Below are 25,279 nucleotides of genomic sequence, written 5' to 3' on the forward strand. Positions count from 1 at the left end.
CAGGACAAGGGGCGGCTGGCTTGCCCACGCACCCCTTGTGGTACGTACTAAAATGAATGACAGAATTGGCCATTGAAAATAATGGGAGAGGCTTGAATGCCCATTGGAAATAATGAGAACCTGGAATGCCCATAGACTTGCATGGGCTCCATTGAAACACATTAGAGCAAAAAAAAAAAGGTGCAAAGAAAATGTGGAATGGATTTTGAAGGAAACTCTCTGGGCCCAGATAGACTGTTCTGGGACTGGATTGACAGGCTCCTGAGTGCAATGATGGCCCCTGGGTGTCTCAGAAGGGCTCTGGGACTGGAATGACAAGCCCCTACCTGGAATGAGGGCCCTTGGGTGTCTCAGATGGGCTCTGGGACTGGAATGACAGGCCCCTACCTGGAATGAGGGCCCATGGGTGTCTCAGAAGGGCTCTGGGACTGGAATGACAGGCCCCTACCTGGAATGAGGGCCCTTGGGTGTCTCAGATGGGCTCTGGGACTGGAATGACAGGCCCCTGACTGGAATGATGACCCCTAAGTGTGACAGAAAGGGTCTGGGACTGGAATGACAGGCCCCTAACAGGAATGACGACCCCTAAGTGTGACAGAAGGGCTCTGGGACTGGAATGACAGGCCCCTACCTGGAATGACGGCCCCTGAGTCTGCCAGAAGGGCTCTGGGACTGGAATGACAGGCCCCTGACTGTCACCCAGGGACCATCATTCCAGTCTCAGACCCCTTCTGTCACACCCAGGGGCCGTCATTGCACTCAGGGGCCTGTCAATCCAGTCCCAGAACAGTCTATCTGGGCCCAGAGAGTTTCCTTCAAAATCCATTCCACGCTTTCTTTGCACCTTTTTTTTTTTTGCTCTAATGTGTTTCAATGGAGCCCATGCAAATCAATAGGCATTCCAGGTTCCCATTATTTCCAACGGGCATTCAAGCTTCTCCCATTATTTTCAATGGGCAATCCTGTAATTCATTTTAGTACATCCCCCCCTTGTCCTGGGGAAAGACAAACGGCATGGGTGGCCTCCCACGCTGTCTTTTGCCTTTCCCCCGGACAAGGGGCGGCTGGCTTGCCCACACGTCCCTTGTCCAGGGGAAAGGCGAATGGCGCAGGCAGCCTCCCAGCCTCCCATGCTGCCTTTTGCCTTTCCTTTGTGCCCACCCCCTTCCCCCTCCCTCCCCTGGGTTGCTGCTCCGTGGTTGGAAGGAAGCCTGCTAATCAAGGAAAGCTGGGCTTCCATTCGTGTTTCGAGGGTGACAGAAGGAGGGCAAAGACAGCTCATCCCCCCCCCTGACTCCGTTGCCCCGGGAAATAATTACTGGTGCCAGAGTGTCTGCAATTCCGAACAGAAACTGATATATCCGATCAAGTCTTGAACAAGCAAACTCCCAACTGCTGGATTGGTTGCTGTGGACAGAAGATTAGCTGAGTCATGATGGAGCAAACGCCAAAATCGGGGACTTTTTGAAATCGTAATTCAGATCGTGCCCATGTCTATTCAAGATCCCCAGAACTCATTGGACCAAATGTTAAGAACAGCAAATGAAAGGGTGGATAGGTGGGAGAGATTACAGAAAAGAAACAAGTATGTTTGCCATTTGTAACTTTCTGAGTTCAGAAACCAGAAGGTTTGCAGACTTCATTATATGGTGACCCATGGTCAATTTTACTTTTTTAATTTTCCTAATAATTTGTTTCATTTCCTTTGGGCTCATAATGAAAGTGAAGCAAGATTAGGATTGCTGTTTCATTTAAATTATTAATGTATGGGAAAATCCTTATTGCTATTTCCATACATGATTATAATGATTTGCTTTTGTTTTTAAAACCTATGCCTTGGGACCTTTAATCCATCTCCTCCCTACTTTACCTTAAACTTGTACCTTAGGAGGGTTATTGTCACAACCAACATTCTCTTTATTTCCACTCACACAGAGCTTTAAGTATTCTGTACTCAAGCTTTCACTTTGAGAACTCCTTCCCTTTTGTGTTTTTTGACCTATATATTGCTGCCTCCCTGATTCCCTCACCTTAGATCTGCTCTGTTTAACTGGTAAAATAGTAACGCTTGTTATAAATATTAGTTTGACAGAATGGTCAGCATATGAGGGTGGTTGTGAAGTAAAAAAAACTCCTTGTTTCTTAAATATTATCAGCTGAGGTTCCCCCCCGAACTTGGCCCCAGGGCCTGGCAGCAGCCCTGGCACCAGAGGGAGGCAGGGACTAGAGCCCTAGCCCACCACTCCCACAGACCTGACCTGATCAGGCACTAATGTGAGCCCTCAGCCGAGGTGCCTACCGAACTTGGCCCCAGGGCCTGGCAGCAGACCTGGCACCATAGAGAGGGAGGGACTAGAGCCCTAGCCCACCACTCCCACAGACCTGAATGGATCAGGCATTACTGTGAGCCCTCAGCTGAGGTGCCCACTGAGCTTGGCCCCAGGGCCTGGCAGCAGCACTGGCACCATAGGAAGTGAGGGACTAGAGCCCTTGCCCACCACTCCCACAGACCTGAATGGATCAGGCACTAATGTGAGCCCTCAGCCGAGGTACCCACCAAGCTTGGCCCCAGGGCCTGGCAGCAGCCCTGGTACCAGAGGGAGGGAGGGACTAGAGCCCTAGCCCACCACTCCCACAGACCTGAACAGATCAGTCACTAATGTGGGCCCTCAGCCGAGGTACCCACCGAGCTTGGCCCCAGGGCCTGGCAGCAGCCCTGGCACCAGATGGAGTGAGGGACTAGAGCCCTAGCCCACCACTCCCACAGACCTGACCCAATCAGGCTCTGATCAATAATCAATGTGAGCCCTCAGCCGAGGTGCCCACTGAGCTTGGCCCAAGAGCCAGGCAGCAGCCCTGGAACCAGAGGAGATAGACCCCTATCCCTGAAATCAAAACTGAATTAGTCTCTCTCCCCAAAGGCTAGCAAGTGGCAAGCAAGAGCTTTGTTCCACTCCACTGCTCGCTGAAAGTGAAACCCACCCTGGGATCCCATGGCTACTTATAAGCACAGGTCCCATTGAGCAACGCAGGAGGTCTGTGTTTGGCCATCAGAGCTGCCAATCAGGGTTTGCAGGGATGAGATTGGAGTGCCCGTGGCTAAAGGACACCCCCTTCCTCCTCCCTCCCCTAGGTGTCTTCTCCCAACTTGTAACCGCTTTGTAGCTCTGTGGTTGGAAGGAAGACCTGCCGATCAAGGTAAGCTGGGCTTCCATTCGGGTTTCCAGAGTGACAGAAGGAGCGCAGACAGAGTTCAGGCATTCCCCCGGCTCCGTTGCCAGGGGAATTGATTGTTGGCGCTTGACTGTCTGGCTTCCCGAACCGCGGCTGAATGCACCGAACCAAGCTTTTGCCGACCGCTGGTTCGTTGGCCATGGCTGATAAGGAACCCCCAGATCGGGGGGACTTCCGGTTTGGGATCCATGGAGGTCTAACGCAGCTCTAATCGTGGAGCTGACCGGGCTGCCGTTTTAGCGGCCGGCAGGGCAAATCTAGCCCGCGGCCACCTGCTCCCAGGTGGGGAACAGGCAAAGAACGCTCAAGTACCTCAGGGCGCGTCGATCTCGGGCGAAAGGGGGTTCTGCGCTAAGGACTCTCTCTCGTCCCTTGAGGTCCCACCCTTCAACAGGTCGGCATAAATCTCTGCGGCAGATCCGGGGCCAGTGCGGCTGGCATAAGATCTTCATGCCCAAGCTTCAGCAGGGGAAAGTAACTTCGGAAGAGAATTTGAAATCGAAGCAGTGATTACAACCCAGAAAGACGCTTGAAAAGGTAAAGATCACTATCTCTCAAACTGGGACAGATTGCTTAAAGTAACGAGGCTTTAAAGTGAACTTTTAAACTGCAACAGATGGATTATATTGAGGAAAAGATCCGGCAAGAATTAGATCAGAAAAAGGACTAAGTTAAACGAAGTTATTGAAGAAAATAGACAATTGTTTACCATACCTGTGGTTATAAAGTGATAGCAGGCTGTGAGAAAACTTCTATCATCGCGAGAGCTGCAGTGGAGAGTCGGCAAACAGGAAGTGCGTAATAGTGATAGAGCTGTTCGAGAGAGATAGTCCTTATCGGAGGACAGGAAGAAGGGAACCGCCATTTTTGAAAAGGGAAGGGCATTGACTTCAACAGGAGCGGAAGTAGGACATTTTGGATTACAAAAAGACCATAGAAAAACCATAGAGAAAAGACGCCCGACATTTTGGACTTTGCAAACGTCTCCTGCTTATTTTAAAAACTGGGACATTTAAATTACTTTAAAGGGACATTAATCTAGACGCCACGGAGTTAAGGAAACGTGCAGACTCGTGGGAGCGAGGTAAATCAAGCCCCACGATGTCGAAGAAAGAGTGGCAAACAGCTATTGAGAACTTGGACAAAAATTTTTTGGAAATGTTAAAGGAACTGAAGGAAACAAAACAGGAGTTGGTGAGAGAAGTCAAAGATGTTAAAGAGACAGTAAAAAACGAACTGGCGGAGGTGAAGAAGGGAATGGAAACAATACAAACCGACCTACAGGCAGCGCAGCAGAAAGTTAATGTTGTGGAGAAAGCGATGGAGAATCTTACTGAGATGCAACGAACGGACATGAGAGTGATGAGGGGAAGAATGGCAGTTGCGGAGAGTAAATATATGGAGAAACAGCTGAGGTTTCGAGGTTTGCCGGAAGTAGAGGCAAAGACAGCACAAGAACAGGTGACTGAAGTGTTAGCTGAATACCTGGGAAAGGAGGAGGAGGAAGTTGTGGCTATCCTAGACGTGGTGTACCGAATAAATTCCAGATTTGCGACCCAGAGGAAATTACCAAGGGATGTGATTGTGCAATTTACGACAAGGAATATAAGAGAAACGATAGTGAGTAAACAGTTTCAAGATCCATTGGTAGTCGATGGCAAGACGATTATCATCATGAAGGAGTTACCCAGATCGGTGTTGCTTGATCGGAAAAAATACAAAGTGCTTGTCCAGAATTTGAAGGACATGAAAATAAGATACAGATGGGAATTACCGGAAGGGATATCTTTTGAATTTGGAGGAATGAAAAAGCGCATTAGATCTGAATTTGAGATGGAAAAGTTTATGAGGGACAATGAAAAGGACTTACCAACAACAAGGTTATGAATATGGAGTATAAAGTTTTATCTTGGAATGTAAATGGACTTAATTCACCCAAAAAGAGGAAAAGTACTTTCCACTGGCTACTAAAACAAAAGTGTGATATTGTATGTTTGCAAGAGACCCATATTAGAAATCAGGACACTGAATATCTTAAAGTGAGTAAGTTGGGCACGGATTTTGTAGCGGCCTCAAAAAAGAAAAAAAAGGGAGTGGTATTATATATAAAAGAGGAGCTACAGCCGAAATTAATGATTAGAGATGTGGAAGCCAGATTTATAGCAGTGGAATGTACATGGAATTTAAAAAAAGTGGTAATCGGAATCTATGCACCAAATGGTGCTAAAGAGAGCTTCTTTGAGGATTTAAGGAAGCAATTAGATGAACTTTCATATGAGCAGATAATCCTTGCAGGAGACTTCAATGGAATTACAAATTTGGAACAGGACAAAAAATCAGTAACTGCACAAAAGAAAAAAGGACTTTTACCAAAGACGTTTTTTGCATTAGTGCAACAGGAAACTTTGGAAGATGTGTGGAGAACGTGGAATCCCACAAGCAGACAGTACACATTTTTCTCTGCAAGACACTGTACTCTATCACGTATTGATATGATCTGGGCCTCAAAGGACTTAGTGCTTTGGACTAAGGACGTTGAAATAATGCCTATGGTGGCCTCAGATCATAATCCAATTATGTGGAAGTTTGGGAAAAGAACCAAGAGGAAAGGATGGAGAATAAATGAGGACTTGTTACAGGAGGGAGAAAATATGGAGATGTTGAGAAGGGAAACTAAGTTCTTCATACAACACAACATGAACCGAGAAGTACCAACCAACAAGGTTTGGGACGCATACAAAGCAGTAATTAGAGGCACACTAATGGACTTAAATGGAAGAGATCGAAAGAAAAGAGAGGAGAAGAGACAGGAGATTATGGAGAAAATAAAAGCCAAAGAAATACAATTAAAGAAAAGACCAGGGAAAAAGAAAATTTATCAGGATATTAAAATACTACAAGAGCAGTTGACGGCAATGAATAATAGAGAATTGGAATGGAACTTGAAAAGAATGAATCAAAAGTCGTTTGAAGGTGCAAATAAACCTGGGAAATATTTGGCATGGCAATTGAAGAAGAGAAAAGAAAAAAAGATAATAAATAAAATATGTGAGGACAATAAAGTGTATCGGGAACAGACTGCTATTAGTAGAGCCTTTTACAAATTTTATGCCAAACTGTACGGGAAAAAAGAAGTGAACAAAGACTCAATAGCGAAATACTTGGGAAAAGTAAAACTCCCAGTAATTTCGGAAGATTGGAGAGCTAAATTAAATTGTGAAATAACAGAGGAAGAGATAAGGAAAGCAATACAGTCAACAAATTTGGGGAAAGCGCCAGGGCCTGATGGACTTACAGCCAAATTTTATAAGGTAATGGCCAATGAGCTGGCGCCACTTTTAAAAGAGGTGATCAATGGTGTTTTGAGAGATCAAAGAATTCCAGATACCTGGAGTGAAGCTAATATATCATTGATCCCCAAAGAGGGACAGAACTTGACTAACGTTAAAAACTATAGACCTATTTCCTTACTTAACAATGACTACAAGATCTTCGCGAAGATCTTGGCAGAGAGACTAAAGGGATGGTTAGCCGAGGTTATCGGGGAAGAACAAGCAGGCTTCTTACCAAACAGACAGATTAGAGATAACTTAAGGACGGTGATAAATGCTATTGAATACTACGATAGGCGTTGTGATAAGGAGGTTGGTTTCTTCTTTGTAGACGCGGAAAAAGCATTTGACAATTTGAACTGGGACTTTATGTTTGCCACTATGGAACAGCTACAAATGGGAGAAAGATTCATAAGAGCAGTTAAAGAAATTTATAGAGACCAAAGTGCAGCAATTGTGGTGAATGATGAGGCGACTAAGAAACTGACTATAGGTAAAGGCACAAGACAAGGTTGCCCGTTGTCTCCGCTGTTGTTTATTTTGGTATTGGAAATTCTGATGATACAGATTCGAGAAGATAATGCAATCCGCGGAATAAAGATAAAGGACTTTTCCTATAAGGTCAGAGCATTTGCAGATGACATAATGTTAATTGTGGAAGATCCAATCGAAAACATGCCTACGGTAATGGATAAAATTAAAGAGTTTGGAGAGTTGGCGGGTTTTTATGTAAATAAAAAAAAATCAAAGATATTATGTAAAAATATGACTAAACAAAAGCAACAGTTATTAATGGAAATAACTGATTGTGAAGTAACAAGTAAGGTAAAATATTTGGGAATTGAACTGACTGCAAAAAATATAGATCTATTCAAGAACAATTATGAGAAACTATGGACACAAATAGAGCAGGATTTGATTAAGTGGAATAGACTGAATTTGTCATGGCTGGGAAGAATTGCAGCAGTTAAGATGAATGTTTTGCCAAGAGTGATGTTTTTGTTACAGACAATACCAATTATCCGGGACTCTAAACAATTTGAAAAATGGCAGAGGAAAATATCGGACTTTGTGTGGGCAGGCAGGAAGCCTAGGGTGAAAATGAAAGTGTTGCAGGATTCAAAAGAAAGGGGTGGAATGCAACTGCCCAACCTGAGACTTTATTATGATGCAATCTGTCTGGTATGGTTGAAAGAGTGGATAACGCTGAAAAATCGCAAATTACTGGCCTTAGAGGGATATAAAAAACTGTTCGGTTGGCATGGATATTTATGGTATGACAAAGTGAAAGCAGACTCTATGTTTTTGCACCATTATATTCGGAGAAGCCTCTTCACAGTTTGGAAGAAATATAAAGATTACCTACAGGAAGGAACTCCCTCCTGGGTGATTCCATATGAAGCAATTGATCCAAGAACGGTTGATAATGAACAACAGTGTTTAACGTATAAGGAAATAACTCAAATAGAATTTTCTAAAATAAGAATAAGGACACAACAAGAGTTGTCCCCAAACTACAATTGGTTTCAATATAGACAAATTAGAGATCTTTATTATTCGGACTGTGCGAAGGGAGGAATAAGAATGGAGAATTCAGAATTAGAGAAAGTAATTTTACAAGAAGATAAAAAGGAAATCTCAAAGGTTTATAAAGTACTGTTAAAATGGTATACTGAAGATGAGGTAGTTAAAGTGCAAATGGTGAAGTGGGCTATAAACTTTAACAAAGAAATAACAATGGAGGCATGGGAATACTTGTGGAAAAATACCTTGAAGATTACGACATGTACTAATATTAAAGAGAATGTCTATAAAATGATCTACCGTTGGTATCTGACACCAAAGAAAATTGCGCTAGGGAATCTGAATATGTCTAATAAATGCTGGAAGTGTAGAAAGCATGAGGGATCTTTGTATCATATGTGGTGGACGTGTGAGGTAGCTAGGCAGTACTGGGGGGAAATAATAAAAGTAATGAGTGAGATTTTACAATTTCAAGTTAATAAGAACCCAGAACTCCTGCTACTGAACTTGGGAATGGAGGATATCCCAGCACAATATAGGACATTGTTATTTTATATGACAGCAGCAGCTAGACTTTTGTATGCGCAGAAGTGGAAAGTACAAGAAGTGCCAACTATCGAGGATTGGACCTACAAATTGCTGTACATGGCGGAGATGGATAAAATGACAAGAAAACTGAGAGACCTTGACCCAGGGCAGTTTAACAAGGACTGGGAGAAGCTGAAACAATATCTGGTGAAAAAATGGGAGGTGGGAGGAGAACTGTGGCAGTTTGAAAATTACTGAAATATAATATAAGAAGAGGGAAGTGACTATACCGGGGTGGAGAGTTAACAGAATAATTCTAAGCAAATATCATATTTAATTATTATATAGAGTATTAGTAGTGCTATTACTATAAGAATTATAAGGATAGAAATTACATTAAATATTTTCTCTGAAAGTAAATAATAATTGTACAAGGGAGTATGAATATAGACTAGCATACGGAATGTGGATTTAATAGACTGACTTATGTTAAATGGATATATATTGACTATTTTTGTTAGATAGCTTTACAATGGTGAAATAAGATAATTAAGATAGATAGGATATGTAAAAGGAAGTAAAGAGCAACATATAGAATATAAGTCAAATTGATTGATTTATCATGAATGTATGCAATGTTTATAGAAGTATTAGAAGATATGTATAACGAGGGGCAAATTGTTTGTCCCGTACTGAAGAGACTAGAAAGAATAAGATAGAGCATAGAAATAGCACAATTATGATAGATAAGCTTAGAAGAATCTGAAAGTATATTTTAACAAATGTATCAAAGTTGATATGAGTAAAGGGAAAATAGAATGAGGGGTTGGAAAACTGTTGGAAGTCAATAAAAAGGGGGGGGAAAGGGAGGGGGTTAGAATTGGAAAATTTCAGGGAATGTGATTGTAAATGATATGGAATGTTTCTAATCCAATAAAAATTTTTACAAAAAAAAAAAGGAACCCCCAGATCGCGATCGCGTGATCGCCAATTTCATGGGTTTTTGAAGTTCATAATGCGGTTCGTGCCCATCTCTATACAAGAGTCCTGAATAGGGATTTTATATAAAAGTCAGTGTGGCAACAAAGTTTTTAAATGTTCATGGGGAGATGGTACACAATCTTTCTAGGGGCCATTTCAATGCAAACCTCTCACATGAACCTGCCAAAGTGCCCACCCCTCCCTCAGTCCAACTCCACCTCACACCTCTTGCAGCCATCACCTCTTACTGCCACCAAGAAGCCTTCTGGCAGATATCATGCAAGATACACCAACGCTAAAAAGAATAAGCAACTTAGAGATGAGGCAAGGAAATATGCATGTCCTGCTCCTGTGTTGCACCAAACAGCAGTGGCCAAGTACCAGTAAGATCACCCCAAAGTGCACAGAGTTGGCAGAGTCTTTCTATGAGCAAAGCAATCCTGGAAGACAAGTAGAGAGGCACTCACTTCCATGGAAGGTCAAGGCTCACTTAGGCAGGGCAGATGATCCTTCACTACCTTCAAGCTACCTCTTAACCTCATCCATGCAGAAACACCCCTGTTCAGCATCTCAAAACAAAGCAACATGGCGCAAGTACTGTGGGACTGTAAACTCATTGTTTGGGATGAGAGCAGCATGGTACTTAAGGGGTGTTTTGAGGCACTGAGCATAACCCTCAAAGATGTCAGGGGCAACAAGGGAGCGATGGGCGGAGTCACAGTGCTGCTGGCTGGAGACGTCTGGCAGACTCTGCCAGTAGTCCCAAGATGAACTCAAGCTGACAAGGTTACTGTGTGTGTCAAGATGTCGTATCTGTGGCCCCTCATCAGGAAACTCTAAGAAAGAACATGAGGGTCCACTTGAGAGGTGAAGTGTCTGCTGGGGAATTATCTGAACTCTACTAAAAATAGGGGATAGAACATATCCCGAGTCCAAAGGAAAAGTAACCATGGACTGGCTGTGCAAGCATGCCATTCTGACCCCCAAGATCGACAAGGCTGCCATCATTAATGAAACACAACTCACTCAAAATGGAGTACAGATCTGTGAACTCAGTGGTCCAAATGGATGATGCGGTCCACTATCCTGTAGAGTTCCTCAGTATGCTCAACCCTCCTTGCTCCTGGCTTCCCAGCCCACAAGCTTCTCCTCAAAGAGGGGGCTCCAGTGATGCTGCTCCAGAACCTCAGCCCATACAAACTCTGCAATGGCACCAGACTACGAGTGAAAGCCTCCACAGGAACATCATCAGGGCCACATTGTTCACCAGCAGTGCTTGGGGCAGGAAGTCAGTGTTTATATCATATATATACCACTGATACCATCAGAGAACCCCTTCAAATTCAAGAAACTGCAGTTCCCCTTCAAGGCCTGCTTTGCTATGATGATGAAAAGTCCCAGGGGCAGACACTGAAGGTGGCAAGAATTGACTTGAGGAAGGACTGCTTCTCACATGGGCAGTTCTACGTGGCCTGCTCCAGAGTGAGCTCACCCAGCAGCCTGGTGATCCTAGCACCAGAGGGGGAAACCACCAATGAGGCCTACAAAGAGGTTCTTCAGTAGAAAAAAAAAAGTTGTATGTATTTTTCACTTTATTTATTGCACTACAATCTTTTCCTTTTAAAATCTCTTCAATAAATGTTACATTTTGAAATTCACTTCATCAGTTTTCAGCATCAACATATTTCGCTTTATTCAAACACCTTTGTAAAGTTTGGGTACTATGCTATTATACTACAAAACCAACTTGGGTACTATACTATTATACTACAAAACCAACTCAACCGCCCCCCCCCCCAAACTAAAAATTTTTACATACTCATAAGTATTATAACTGGATTTAAAGTAGTTAAATACCTTAGCAAAGCACAGGCATCAAGCTAGTAAGTATATAAGTGTGTTGGTTGTAGAGTTTGGGCCCCTGTAAAGTGTGGGAGTTTGCCCGCCGACAGGCATGGTGACATCACTTCCAGAAATGACATCATCATGCCTGTGGGAGCGTACCTACTGCAAGTTGGCTCAGCAGGTCTCTTTATTCCCAGTCCCATTCCCCAGGGCCTTCCCCCCCCCCCACCAGACAGGTGAGTGGTGGCGAGGGGCAGCGGTTGGGAGTGAGGGATCTCCTGCCTCCAACAGAGGATTGGCAGCCCTGTTTCTCTCAGATATACCCAGACTGACCAGGTGCACAGATAGTTTGACTGACTTAACCATAATCTTTCTCTCAGAAGCACACAGACACAGATTCTCTCTCAGAGTCTCTCTACATGAGACCTCTTACACGTGGATGCTCAAGTGAAGAGAGATGCAATGTTAGCTGGGAAGCTGAGTTTTAAAAGACAGGTCAGAAGGCTCTGTCAGTTTCACCTCTCTACAGAAGGGGAGGCAAAGGGGAAGTAAACAAACCCTCTGATCTTTGCAGGCAAGAAAGAACACTTTGAATGCCACAAAGGGTCTGTTGCGCTTCTTCCCACATTTTCTGTAACTGGATGGGGGGAAAACTTCCTGCATAAAAGTCTACATGAGAGCTAGCTCCTGCTGCAGCCAGTTCAAAACACACACACACCATTTCTGTCTCTTTATCTCTGAACAAAATAAACTTTACAAAAGCATGTTCTTACTTAACAGGCCAGCGGTGAGCCAAGCTGAGACAGACTGTCTTTCAGTCACATGAAAGAGATTTCCTCCCTGCTTTGAATGAACATTTCACAAGAGTGGACAATGCTAGTGAATAATACTACCAGGGGGTGGTGAAAGGGGGGGGGGATGCACTCTAAGACCACTATACCTGACCAGAGTGAATTCCCCCCACCCCCATAGGAGGCTGACATCGAGGTGACTTTCCCTGGGGGCTGTTTTCTGCTCCCCTGCATCAGCTTGTGATTTAGAGGAGAGGGGACAGAGCCTTTGGGAGGTGAAGAGAAAATAAACCCTCTGAGGGGAAACTGACAAAGCCTTCCAATCTGTCTTTTAAAACTCAGCTTCCCAGCTAACATTGCGTCTCTCTTCCCTTGAGCATCTGCATGTAGGAGGTCTCGTGTAGAGAGACTCTCAGGGTCCACACATTTTACCTGACTCAACAAGAATGGATACTTTTCTCTCAGCAGGACTAAAAAATAGCAGTTCAGTCCACCCCCTAGGGTACAGCTGCTATCCAATCAGAGCAGACTCCTTTCACTTATCCACTCCTCCTTCCTTCTTTCCTCAGTGGCTGCATTTAAACCCAAAGTAACAAATCTTTAAAAATCCCAAATTAACAAGCAGAAAAAACCCCAAAGTATTTAGATGCAAAACAGTACAATGATTTTTTTTTTTTTAAAAGAACAGTTTGCATCTTGTTGATACAATAAGGGGCAAAGTCTCCCCAAATAAATAAATAAATAAAAAGCTATGAAAAGAGACTCTCTCATGTCTCCCTGTGAATGTTAACCAGTTGACCTGTTTTGCATATATTTGATTATCCGTGTATTGTGCTCACAATGAAACACTTCTGAATAAGCAGCTGCTGGTTGTCATGTCAGCACCAGCCATTTATTTGCGTCTATCTGTTGACTCTGCCTCTCCACCCCCACCCCATGTTTCTACCTTTGTTTTGTCATATAGTAGCGGCAGATTATCCAGCCAAGTTTAGATCCCTCCATCACAGCTGGAAGCAAGAAGAATTGCTGGCCTTTAATTAGACATAGGGTTCCTTCCTAGGCTCCAGGTGGGGCCTGGAGTTCTCCAGCCTACAGAGATCAGTTCCATTGGACAAAATGTCATATTCAGTGGGTGTACTCTATGGAATCACATCTCTGTTGAGTTGCGTCCCCTCTCCAAACTCTACGCTCCCCACATTCTTTCCCCAAATCTCCAGGAATTTCCCAACCCAGAGTTGGCAACCTTGACTGGACAGACAGTGTTTGTAAGCCAGATCCCCTCTTCTAGGAAACACCGTCTTTGAGTATTGCTTGCCCTGACAGCCTGGGATAGAGAGTGTGATGTAACACGTTGTCCCTTTCCCTGCATTTTTTGGAGGGGTAATTGTATTAACTGCACATTTTTAAAAGTTTTGTTTTATGCAGTGGATTGTTGTTTTGTGTGTTTTAAGTTGCCTTGAACTCCAGGAAAGACAGGATATTATTATTTTTAAAATAATAAATTAAACACATTATTTCATAAAAAGATAAAAGTATCATTGTGAGCAGAAGTCACACACATTTAAGGGAGAAGGGGTATGGACTTGGAAGCTTTGTCAAAGACAATGCATATGGTTCAACAGGAGGATTCATAGGCTGAGTTTCTGTGAATTCTGAGTTCCAGAGCATCTCTAATTTGAATTTTTTTCCCAGCCCATAAACTCTTGCGTAGCATTTTCTCACACACTGTTCTGTTCCTGTTACAGATGCCCACTATATAACCTGTAGGATTCAAGAATGTTCAGAGACTACCAGGAGCGGACCTTTCCTGCGCTCTATTGACACAAGTTCTCTTGTCGTCCAGGATGAGTACATCTTCATTCAGGTATGTTTACAGCAGAGTATGGAACAATGATAAATAGACAGCTCTGGGCCCGTTTGCATATTCCTAATATAACAACAAAGGAGAAGGTGCCTCTTACTGGTCAGTAAACTACTGATATGGACAAAAACATTCCTTCCCTCTTTACCTAAGCATCAAAATCCTTGGTCCAATTTGCAAAAGAATGATTTTCTGTTGCCATATGATATTACGGACACGAAGCTACATGTAGCTGTAGCTTTAGCTAAGCATCATCAAATGTATTTTTATTCTCATTACTGACCCATTGCCATACACTTAGCTATATATTTTAATTATATATTGATTCTGCCCTTCCTCCACAGGGCTCAAGGCAGTGTAGATTTTATGCTCACTACTCTGAGAGGTAAGATAGGCTGAGAAGCAATGATTGGCAAAAGGCCAACCAGTGAGCCTGATGCAAAGCTGGGATTTGAACTTGGGGCTACATGGTACTAGACCAACAACTGTATGGCAATGGCTAATTTATATATCACACAGAATAACATGGTTTGGTTATACTAATTCTGGTTAGTGTGATTGTCCGAATGTGGCCCATTATGGTTTCTATATTATCTACTTTGTGTTTTCTTGTGTGGTTTATGTCCCCAAAATCCCCTCTTACCCTGTTCTATTTTATTTAATTTGTTAAGTGAAAACTGCCTCTTTAGATTAGAATATGAAATTAATATCCTTGTGTTATTTTTCTAGTTTTATGTAATGCCTCCATTTTTGTGTATTTAATTGCATTCAGTGGTGAGAAGAGAACTAATTTAGTTAGTGTTGCTGCATAATCTGGCAACAGACAAGCATACCATGGAGAAACAGATTTTCACAGCTTGTCTAACAAGAGGGTGACTAGAGTTTGTCACTTATTGGACCTTGTCAAACAATCTAGTTTGATTTGACAAATGCATTTTAGTGACTGCAAAAGTCACCACTTGTGAAATAACTAGCTGTCAGAATACTGGGAATTGAGGGGGGTGGAACAGAGAGAGGGCAGGAGATTTGTTTACTGTGTTTCCCAGAAGGCTGCTCTGGGACCTTTAAGGTTTCCCATCTAAGGAAAAGAAGATCTGTTTCATGCTCCTTCAACTCCAGCACTACTATATACACGTTCCTTCCTCTTTCAACATGATCAGTTATTGGATTCCCTCATGCCAAAACAGGAAGGCAAGGAATGACTGTGTGCACCAAAGCCAGGCCAGTCTGAAACTGGGAAAAGATTTAACACGAAGGGCAGAAGTTTCTATTTGCCATGCAACACTTAAGTGTGTAAGTAGTCTGTCTGAGATGAAAAATATTATGTCTTTTTTGGACAGAATTTTTTAAAAAAATTCCCAGGCCTTCAGCTGTTTCTTGTACTCTAGACCTGAAGAAGTAGAAAGAACAGTTACAGATATTTGAAAGGGTATGTGCTGACACATTGACACATTGATCTAACAGATAAAGCCCTGTCCTTTAGGAGAAATATTCCTTACAATAGTTACCAGTCCCTTGGCTGGGGCAGGGCATCCCTTGCTCCCACCCTCCACCTCCCCCACCACTCACTTGGCCAGCAAGAGGAAGGCTTGGGAATGGGCCTCCTCGGCACACTCTTGGGTCAGTGCAATGACATCACTTACCAGGAGTGATGTCATCGTGCCTCCTTAAGAGTGTCCCTGCACTTCGCAGCAGGTCGATTTGGGCCCCATATAGGCCATATTGGGCCCATTTGAAGTTCAAATCAGCCTGCTGTGGAGTGAAGACAAGGGAAGGGGCTAGGCCCACCTCCCACCAGGAGGGTAAGAGGACCTGGCAACTCTAAAAATAGAAAGGAATCATTGGTTCCAGCACTTTATTTAGAAAATAATAGCATTGATAATGATTGGGATACCAGGAAATTGAGGTGGTGAGGAGATTTTATGAGACGGAAAGGTGGTAAATAAATATTTTAAATGAATAAATAAACATGACACATAGACTTACCTGAGGACATTAGATTTGACCTGATGAATACTCTGCAGTGCACAAACTGTGAGGAGGGAATGGTGCTGTGGTATGCCACAGTGAATATCAGCTGTAGAGCCTTTGATTCCCCCCCCCATATTTTGGGTGCTTAAGAGAGGAAGGGTTGTGTCTATATCCAGATCCTCACCCTCTTTCTTCCCAGCTGGAAAGGGGCCTATTCCTTCCGCACAAAGCCTTAAGATGGGAGGGAAGTGGGTTCCAACTCACTCAGCTTCTTCTCCTGTCAGACTGCTCCCTGCTCATCTCTCTATCTCTCTGCAGCCTCAGCCCTGAGGAGAGGAGCAGCCCCAATGTCGGCCTCTGAAAGGGGTTAAGTTGCTCCAAAAGCCTTTACATGTCCCTCCCCTCGCCTCCCTGTCTCCTTGGACTTGCCCATCTCATGGGAGTTTCCTCTCCCCTCCAGGCTAGGGAGAAGCCCTGCCAATGGCCCTTATGGTCAGGCTACACCTAACCACTGTGTGTGGGAATGTTCCAACTGGGTGGTAGAAATGGATCCACAAACCCTGGCTGCCTCTGGCTCACATTGCAGTGGCACAGAACTGCCAACCAGCCATCTGGGCAATGGTAAATGGATTGGAGAGTAGGTGTCTAGACTGGTCCTGGACAAAACCATTTTTAGTCAGGCCAGGCGAACTTCGTCTACCCATATCAAAATCTGATAGCAAGCAAATCAGTACTTTAATAAATTAACTTTTTTTGCAGTGAATCTTTTGCAACAATTGACTGCTGTGATGTCACAGAATGTTCACAATGTACTGTTTGCTCAGGGAATAAACTTGTCAGAAATTGAATGTTTTTGTGGGGAAAGGGAAAGTTGGTAGTTTGGCTGTGACTAAAAAACTTTGCATGAGCCATAGCAGCTGAAGGAATTTGTTATGGAAATAGTTACTTTGTAGTAGGGAATAAATGGAGCAGAAGTCCAGAGGCAAGGTAAATAAAGAAAAGAGACAGAATAGGCAGTGGCGTGAGATTTAGGAACCTGAAATAAAGGTAGCTGAATGACACAATAGCACTGAAAAAAGGAAGGTCATACAGAAAGCAAGTGAGGAAAAGGGAAGATTTCTTTTGCAGGGGGGAAATCTCCCTGCTCCCCCTTCCTATGCTCCTCCCCAAGCTCCCAGGGACTGGAAGCGCAGGGCTAGCAAACCTAGATTGCACTCTAAGAGTCAAATTTTGCTAAAAGAAGAATAGAACAGAGTGTTTAAGAGTGAGAACCCCAGGAAACAACTGGTATAGAACTGAAGAGGAATATATGTATCTCATCCTGGTGACACTAATTACAGTACTATGTGAAAATACATTCCTTTCCCATAAGAATCCATGGGTGGCTTCAAGTGGCTTCAGCATATGGGGAAAGAGGAAGTGTGTGAGACATACATCTTATATAATGGCCAAAGTGACAATTCTCCCATCTTATCCTTTGATATTCACAAGTTGTATCTCCATCTGAAACTCATGCATGAGACCTTGGGTTTACCTCTGTCCAAAACTCATGGATCTCACCTTAGGAGAGATACAGGTCAAGATGGGTAGCCATGTTAGTCTGTCTGTAGCAGTAGGAAAGAGCAAGAGTCCAATAGCACCTATAAGACTAACAAGGTTTGTGGTAGGGTATGGGTTTTCATGAGTCACAGTTCACTTCTTCAGATACAGGAAAAGATACATATACTCTTGATTCAGAGGTTACAGGATGAGTCTCCGATGCTTCTTCTGCTAGCACATTGTAATATCAGAAGCTGCCCTTTGTAAGCTACTTATCTGAAACTCTTGCACTACTTTATTTAGTAATTACTAATACCAGAGGTGAATATGATAAAATTTGGATCTCAATGGACTAAGAAATCTCTGAGATTTTTCTCAGATTTGAGGGCTCATTAAAAGCTGAAAAGAGCTTATATTTTTGCTACTGAAGTCAAGCACAAAATACCCATCTATTCACACTGGTGATGAGATGTACTGTGTGGGGGTTGATCATTTATCTGCCAGCAATTGGCACCTACTGGAAATGGAACGCTTGGGGTGGGAATTAATTGTTGCTAATTACTCAAAGTAAAAAAAAAAATAGCAACCCATTAAATGAGATGCCATAGATGTACTTATATCTGCCTTTCATTTAAAATTAATGGTACAGAACATTTTAGATGGCTATTATTTTAAATGTTAAATAATGCCAGATAATCATTAAGATTTAAGAACATATGGAACTTTCACAGCAGCATCAACACACACAAACTTCTATACTGTGAAAGGTCCCTTTGTACCTATATATTTATTCTTTTGGCCAGACTGTAGTAGGACATATTCTGACAGTATAGATTACAGCTTGCCACAAACCAGGAGACATGTAAATGAGGAGTGAGTGGTGTTAAAAAAAATTGGAAATTAAAAAATTTGGGGTACAGCTCTGAGTATTTTCTGAAGACCTTTCCCCCAAGAATTGGAAATCACATGTTGTCAAGCCCATGTATGCTGCGGAAGGGCAGCTATTAATGGTCAGTCATACAGCAACCATTTTTAACTCAAATTAAAGGTAATTTCATTCTCTTTAATATTGCTATACCGTGAGAATTGATTGAAAAGCAGTTAAGATTGTGTGTGAAAAAGCCCACTAAGCACATGCTTTTAAATACATGGAGACATTTTTCTATTTTATAATGTACTTTAAGTGGGAGTCTGTATATCTCAGTGATCTGGATGCAAATATGTTGACCATATTGTACTTTAGCCAAGAAAAATGCATATAATGATGATGATGTTGAGGTACATAAGTCAGTGTGCTTTCATGCCTAATCAGCAAAGTTTAGTACATGAGAGTTGGATTAGAATCGTGGACTTTGTTGACATTTTACAGTTATTTTAAAATGTATCTACAGAAAAAAATATCACTCAGGGCAGAGCTACATTCCTCTGAAAAGTTGTTTAAGGTCGCGTTTCCTGTAAAAGATGTGCTAATTCTTGTTGCCATAGCATGAGATGTATTCTACCTACAACAGTTATCAATGCATCATTTTAGAGCTTAAAAACTATTCTAGATATGTAGGATATAGTATGCCAAAGTTAGGAAAATGCAGCTGTTATTGATGGCGAGCTGTGTGTAGAGAATACCATTTCAGATGTTTGGAGGTGATGGTATTCTAGAACTGTTATTTCAGCTCTATACTCCCCTCTCCCCTCATTCTATTCCAATGGGTTATATGAAGCTTTGTAGTACATTGACAAATGCTAATAGATATGTGTATGTTTTGGGTGATACTTTCAGACATCTATTGGATAACTTTTGTTCAAGTAACATTCTTCCTTCTTAGCCACCAAGCTTTTTTGTAATTTCTTTTAATTTTATTGGTATGTAAAAGAGTGAGTCATTATCCAAATGAGCTCTACAGTCTTAGAAAACTCAATAGGGAAAGAAATGGTTCAAACTTTTCCATTTCCTTAAAGCAACACCCTGCTACTTTAAAAATATTTATTTTCTTCAAACAGTGCTTGAACAGAGTTTGAATATTGTCTACATGTGAAATCTTAGCATCCCAGCTGAGGTTTCAATACGTGGTACAAAGTGTTTTTGATTTTAATTCAGATTTAAAAGTGGCAACACTGAATATAGAGAGCAGAAATGACCATTTAGGGAAAATTGCTATTTATTTATTTATAGTCTGCCTTTCTCACTGAGATCCAAGGCAGATTACACAGGGCAAGTGAAATACAATTTAATCAATAGCTTGGACATTCACTGAGCAGTCAGTTAATGCTTGCAGTGTTTTGAAATGTATCAGCACTGAAGCCTGACCCAAGTAGAAATAACCACCTTCCAATAACTGTGGTGACCTATTTTCTGAAGTAAATTAAAATAATATATATTTGAACATAACTCAAACTACTGTGATATTATTTAATAATTTCTGGGTAAAAGATTCTAGAATTTGACTACATTGGTGGCTGTGTGAGCATCATGCCTCTCCCGATCGCCCCTCCCCTTCCTATTGGGCCAAACTACTGCCTTGGGGCACTTCCAGCTTACATGTATAGCCTTATAACTAACTATGCTTGCCAGGTGCTCCAGTGACCAGGAGGGCAGGGGACTAGGGGGCAGGGGACAGTGGAGTGCCAACTCCTATGCTCATGCACTCCCACACGCTCTAGTCATGTCTGAAAATGACATCCTTTTCTGACCCAACAGAGGAATCACAGTGTGTACTGAGGCCGAACACTGTGAAAACCATCCCTCAGTTTTCACTGAGCTCCATGCACCACAATTCCTACGTTGTGTAGGAAAATGAGTGCAATGGCAGAGTTGCTGTGCACGCCAAAGTAGAACTCGATAAAAAACTGCTTCCAGAGGGGTGGTTTTCACAGTACTCAGCCTCAGCAGGCACTGCAATTCCTCCATCACCTGTGCAATGGGGGGAGAAGCATGAACATGCTTCTCTCCCCATGCTTCCCCCCCACAACCATCTGAGTGGAGCCAGGGGGTAGCAGGTAGGGTGGGGAGATGGCAAGCCTATAACTGACCTCTGATAAATATACATATACTGCATTTGGGAATATTTCAACCCCAAGACAAATTACTCATGCATTTTGTGGTACAAATGCACCACTTTTTTGTTTAATTGTGGTGTCGGAGATCATTGCATTTCACAGTACTAAAACAATGAGAACTGAAAACACACTTTGACATGAGTCATGATGTTTCTTTTGTGGAAATTAATCACTCTGCATTTGCATATTGAAAAATTTAAGCCGTTATGGTTCCTTCACAAAGTTATATATTTTTTAAAATTTAAAACAACAAAAACTATGTTTTGAACCTAAGCCATTAGACAACTAACATAAACTTTCATTAATTTTAAAAGAAAACATATAACATTTATAACTCTTACAGCTTTGGGACATTGAGGTATTTTTGTAACCTGTGAACATGACTCTGTGGCAAGGTAAATACTCTCCAGGTTTTAGGAAGGCTCTTCAGATTCTCATGGTCTATTGATGGCTGTATCGCTGCAGAGGACTTAAAAATGCTCCCCCGGGTAATAAATGTCATGGGGTAGAAAAACTACCCCCTAAGATTAATAGATTCCTGGTATAGTTTTTCACCCCAGGTGCTTTTTTGTTTGCAGAAAATAAACTGTGAGTGGTAACTGGCTGTATTTGGGGACATTATTTATTACAGTCTAGGTGACAAATTATGTCCTACTAGGAAAAATGTCTACAGCCACTTTTCTCTGCATTCTGCCAACAAAGTGCAATCCAGGGGAGCTAATGAACCCCAGAATGGTTAGACACCTAGAATGTTAGTCCAAGCCTGTCAACATAACTCTCCCAACCTTGATCAGAGCTAAGATTGGCATCCGCATCTGGATGCACTCCATTTGTGCATTAAATTGGGAGATCCTAGCACCATTAACCAAAGAGAGATGTAATGGGGAGGCAATAAATTATCATTATCCAGGGATTTGGGCCAGAAACACCCCTTTTTATCTTTGCCTTGTGTAGAATATTTACTCAGATTCTCAGAAGCACACAAGAAATTCAAATGAGAGATCTGGAGTGATGAGTTTCTGCCTTGCTGATTGTTTATGCGGTCTGTCACTTGCTGCCTTTCCTGCAATTTTTTCATACATCTTGGTATCTTTTGCATCACTCCCATTTCTTACCCAATCTTCTGCCTACTTGAATATTGGAAGAGTTCCGTTTTGGTTCTTATTTCATCAAACAGTGTTGATGTTCCACCCCACTCCTCACATTTTGTTTATTTCGTATTCTGTGACTACAGTGCCCCCACAAATATTGTGTAGCCCCACAAACATTAACAGATAGCATTTGTAGAACCTTCTTTTATTTTGTAATGATACTAAGGGAGTTAAAATAATGATGGAAGGTCTCCTTTGAGACCTTTTGATTTCTCTTGATGTTTCTGAAGCAATTTGTGTTTGTTGAAAGAAGTTGCAGGGTAAGATAACATGGCTCTTGCTGTATGAAACATCAGGATTGCATCAATGACCCCTCATTTTTTGTGGCATTTGTGTGCTGGGAGAAGTCTTATCATTTTTAAAGAGATTCTGGATCAAGATTCTCTTCAGAATAGAGCTATATACCTCCAGTCTGGACCCTTGCTACATTCTCTCCAGTGGTGATGCATTTAAAAAGCCACATTGTACAATTTAATTCTCAAAGTAAAATGTAGATTTTACCACCAAGAGAGAAGGTTAGATCCTACAAACCATGAATGAAAGGAACTTGTAGGAGCAGATCTTCACTGCCTTTCCCTTCCCTGGAAGCCCACTTGGATCCCTGCAAAGCTGATACTCTGCATTCTGCCAGTGGACGCTCTTGTACAGCAGTTGACGAGTGACAAGAGAGGCTTTGGTGAGAAGGCAAAACTGGCCCAAATTGTGTCTCTGGTTTTTTTTACTAGTAGAGGAAGCTGTTTGGTTCTCATGGCCTATCACGGCTTTGGAATCAGGAAGGATTTTTTTCTCAAGTCCAGTTTGGCCAGGGATCCTGGAGGTTTCCCCCCCTTCCTCTAAGCACAGAGCAGGGAAACAGGAAGGGAATAGTTGCATTGTGATGAGGGTTGGACTAGATGACCCTTGTCATCCCTTTCAGCTCTATGATTCTGTGAAGGGAAGGGATAATTTTGCCCTGTTCCCCTGAAGCGCCCCCTCCCATGCCATTTGTCATTTTGTCTAGGAGGGTCTCTCAAAAAGCATTTAATTTTGAGGTTCAAAGGGGGGGTGCTGGGGAAAGGAAAAAAATGGATAAATGGTGCTTTAGTGGTTTGTGGAATGCAAACTGAAGTGCTTTCCTAACATTCCAGAAGGCAATTCTGTTTCTATTCTTACTTAAGAAATTTCAAAACATTCACTGTGATGTTAGTAAATATTTACTATATGTCTGATGTGCTGTCAAATTGCTTCCAACTTACGGTGATCCTATGATTTAATAACCTCGAAAACATCCTATCATTGACAGCCTTGCTGAAGTCTTATGAAGTGGAGGCCGTAGCTTCCTTTATTGAGTCAAACCATCTCATTTTGGGTCTTCTACTTTTCCTTCTGCCTTCAGCTTTTGCTAGCATTATTGTCTTTTCCAGTGAGTCGTCTAGAGATGGGCACAAACCGAAATATGAACCAAAATTAAGCACGAACCAAGCTGGTTTGTGGTTTGCGAACCAGTGGTTCATCAGATCCCATTTCTGACAAACCGCCACAAACTTTAGGCTGGTTCATTTGTTTTGTTTTTTGGTTCATCACTGCAGACAGCCTGGTGCCAATCAATAAGTTTCCTATGCAACAGGGGATGGACTTCCTGCAGACCTTCTGCTGACCCGGAAGTGAACCTCTGTTGTGATGGTTTTCTGACCTGGATGTGACGTTTTCACGAACCAAATGAACTGGTTCGTGAACCAGGGGCAGGTTTGTGAAAGTTCATGGTTCGTGGTTCGTGAAACTTGATGAACCACAAACCACATGGTTTGGTTTTTTTCTGGTTCATGCCCATCTCTAGTCTTGTCTTCTCAAGATGTGACCAAACTACAATAGCCTCAGTTTTGACATAGTAGGTTCTAGAGAGAATTCAGGCATAGTATGATCTAGAACCCACTTACTTGTCTTTTTGTCCTGTTCATTAGTTATATTGACTCGTGATGGGAGCTTACAAGGATTTTTTGTTATAAAAGTCCTCCACTTTCATCTATTTTTCCAAAGCATCCAGTTAGAGATAAGTATGGGGCAAAGTGAATCAGCAATCAAGCAATTTTTACTTTTACTTTTAAACAGTCCGGCTTTCTGTCTCAGCTCCAGTTTTCCTTATGTCAGATATGCCAGCTCCATGTAGATAATGGGTTATTTGTCATTTAGTCCTATCTGTACTGTAGCTATTCCAGTCGTCCCTAGTTACAGCCTAACCAGTCAAAGACCAGGCCTATTTAAACTTAAATCATTGCTCCCTCAAACAGTATGAAACAGGCAAAAAACCCTCCTTCCTCACCAAATTGAAGGACCCCCTCAAACCTGCTTCACTTCCAAAGTTGACCAGCTACCCCCACATTATAGATAGGATTAGCATGCCAGGTTGCAGTGAAAGCCTGCAGTAATGAGTAGGAGAGACCTCTTAAATAGCTACTCTCAACTCTCTTACCCTTTGTCAGGACAGCACAAGGTAAAAAATAAAGGTCCAAACAGAAACCAATAGGATTCTCATGACTTATTCGGAATAGGAGCTGGCACAAAGCTGTACCCCAGCCTGATGAAGTGGAAACTTGATTCCCTGCATGACTCAATTTAATCCAGTTAAGCAGTGGCTCTGTTATATTTAGTGTGAGGATGTCAGGCAACTCTCAAAAGACTTCACTTCAGGAGTTAAAGTTTTTTATTGGTATTGCCAGTTTCATACTCTCATGCCAACCTTGTGAGGACTGACAAAAAAGCTCAAAGCAGATAAAGGTTCCTCACGGCTACTTCCACCTCCTTCTACTAGTCTTCTGACTCTACAAGCAGGCTGGGTAATTCATAGACGTCTCAAGGTCAGGTTCCCATGCTAGGGAGAGTTTATAGCAGGAATCAGCAACAACTTCCCATTCTTAGTTTCCCAGCCCCCAACAGCATCAGTTTTAGCTGCAGAAATATGACAGGTGATCCTGAGCACCTGACATCCTGCCCCCCAAGAAGATCAGTCACCCACCCACCCCGGTTTCTCTGAGTATCGTCTATGGAAAGCTTGAACCAACTTCGCGACTCTTACATCAGTGGACTTAACCCATTCAGCTTGGCTCTTTGAAAAATATTTCCATTGGATTAATTAATACAGTACCCCCCTCTTCCACTTAGAGACCAAAATGAGCTCAACCTCTTGATGAGGCTGTCCATCTATATAGATCGGGGGGGGGGGGGTCCGGGCTCCAGGTGCTACTGCTGGGTTCCTGGGTCCTTTTTGAGGAGGCTGAAATGGAAAACTGGGTGCACAAGCTTCAAATTCTTTGGTAACTCCCATTCAACAGTGACTTCATTTATGTTATATTTCACTTTAAAAGGACCCAAATACTTCCATCCTAGTTTTTTACTGAGCTGTGCTCCCTTCAAGTTTTTTGTGGACATATAAACACTGTTCACCACTCATGTAAATCACCTCTCTTCACATTTGGGTCTGCACCAAGTACT

At 42.4% G+C, this 25,279-nt stretch overlaps 1 protein-coding gene across 1 annotated transcript in view; it reads left to right on the forward strand.

Moving 5' to 3' along the window:
* The window catches only part of SORCS3 (sortilin related VPS10 domain containing receptor 3), an 818,830-nt gene that overhangs the window by 548,969 nt on the left and 244,582 nt on the right, over positions 1-25,279 (forward strand). Inside the window, exon 7 of the mRNA XM_054984254.1 lies at positions 13,981-14,099. Coding sequence (XP_054840229.1) covers positions 13,981-14,099 — 119 coding nt within the window. The remainder of the gene's footprint in view (positions 1-13,980; positions 14,100-25,279) is intronic.

Source organism: Eublepharis macularius, chromosome 6 (genome assembly GCF_028583425.1).
Source record: "Eublepharis macularius isolate TG4126 chromosome 6, MPM_Emac_v1.0, whole genome shotgun sequence".
Classification (NCBI taxonomy): Eukaryota; Metazoa; Chordata; class Lepidosauria; order Squamata; family Eublepharidae; genus Eublepharis; species Eublepharis macularius.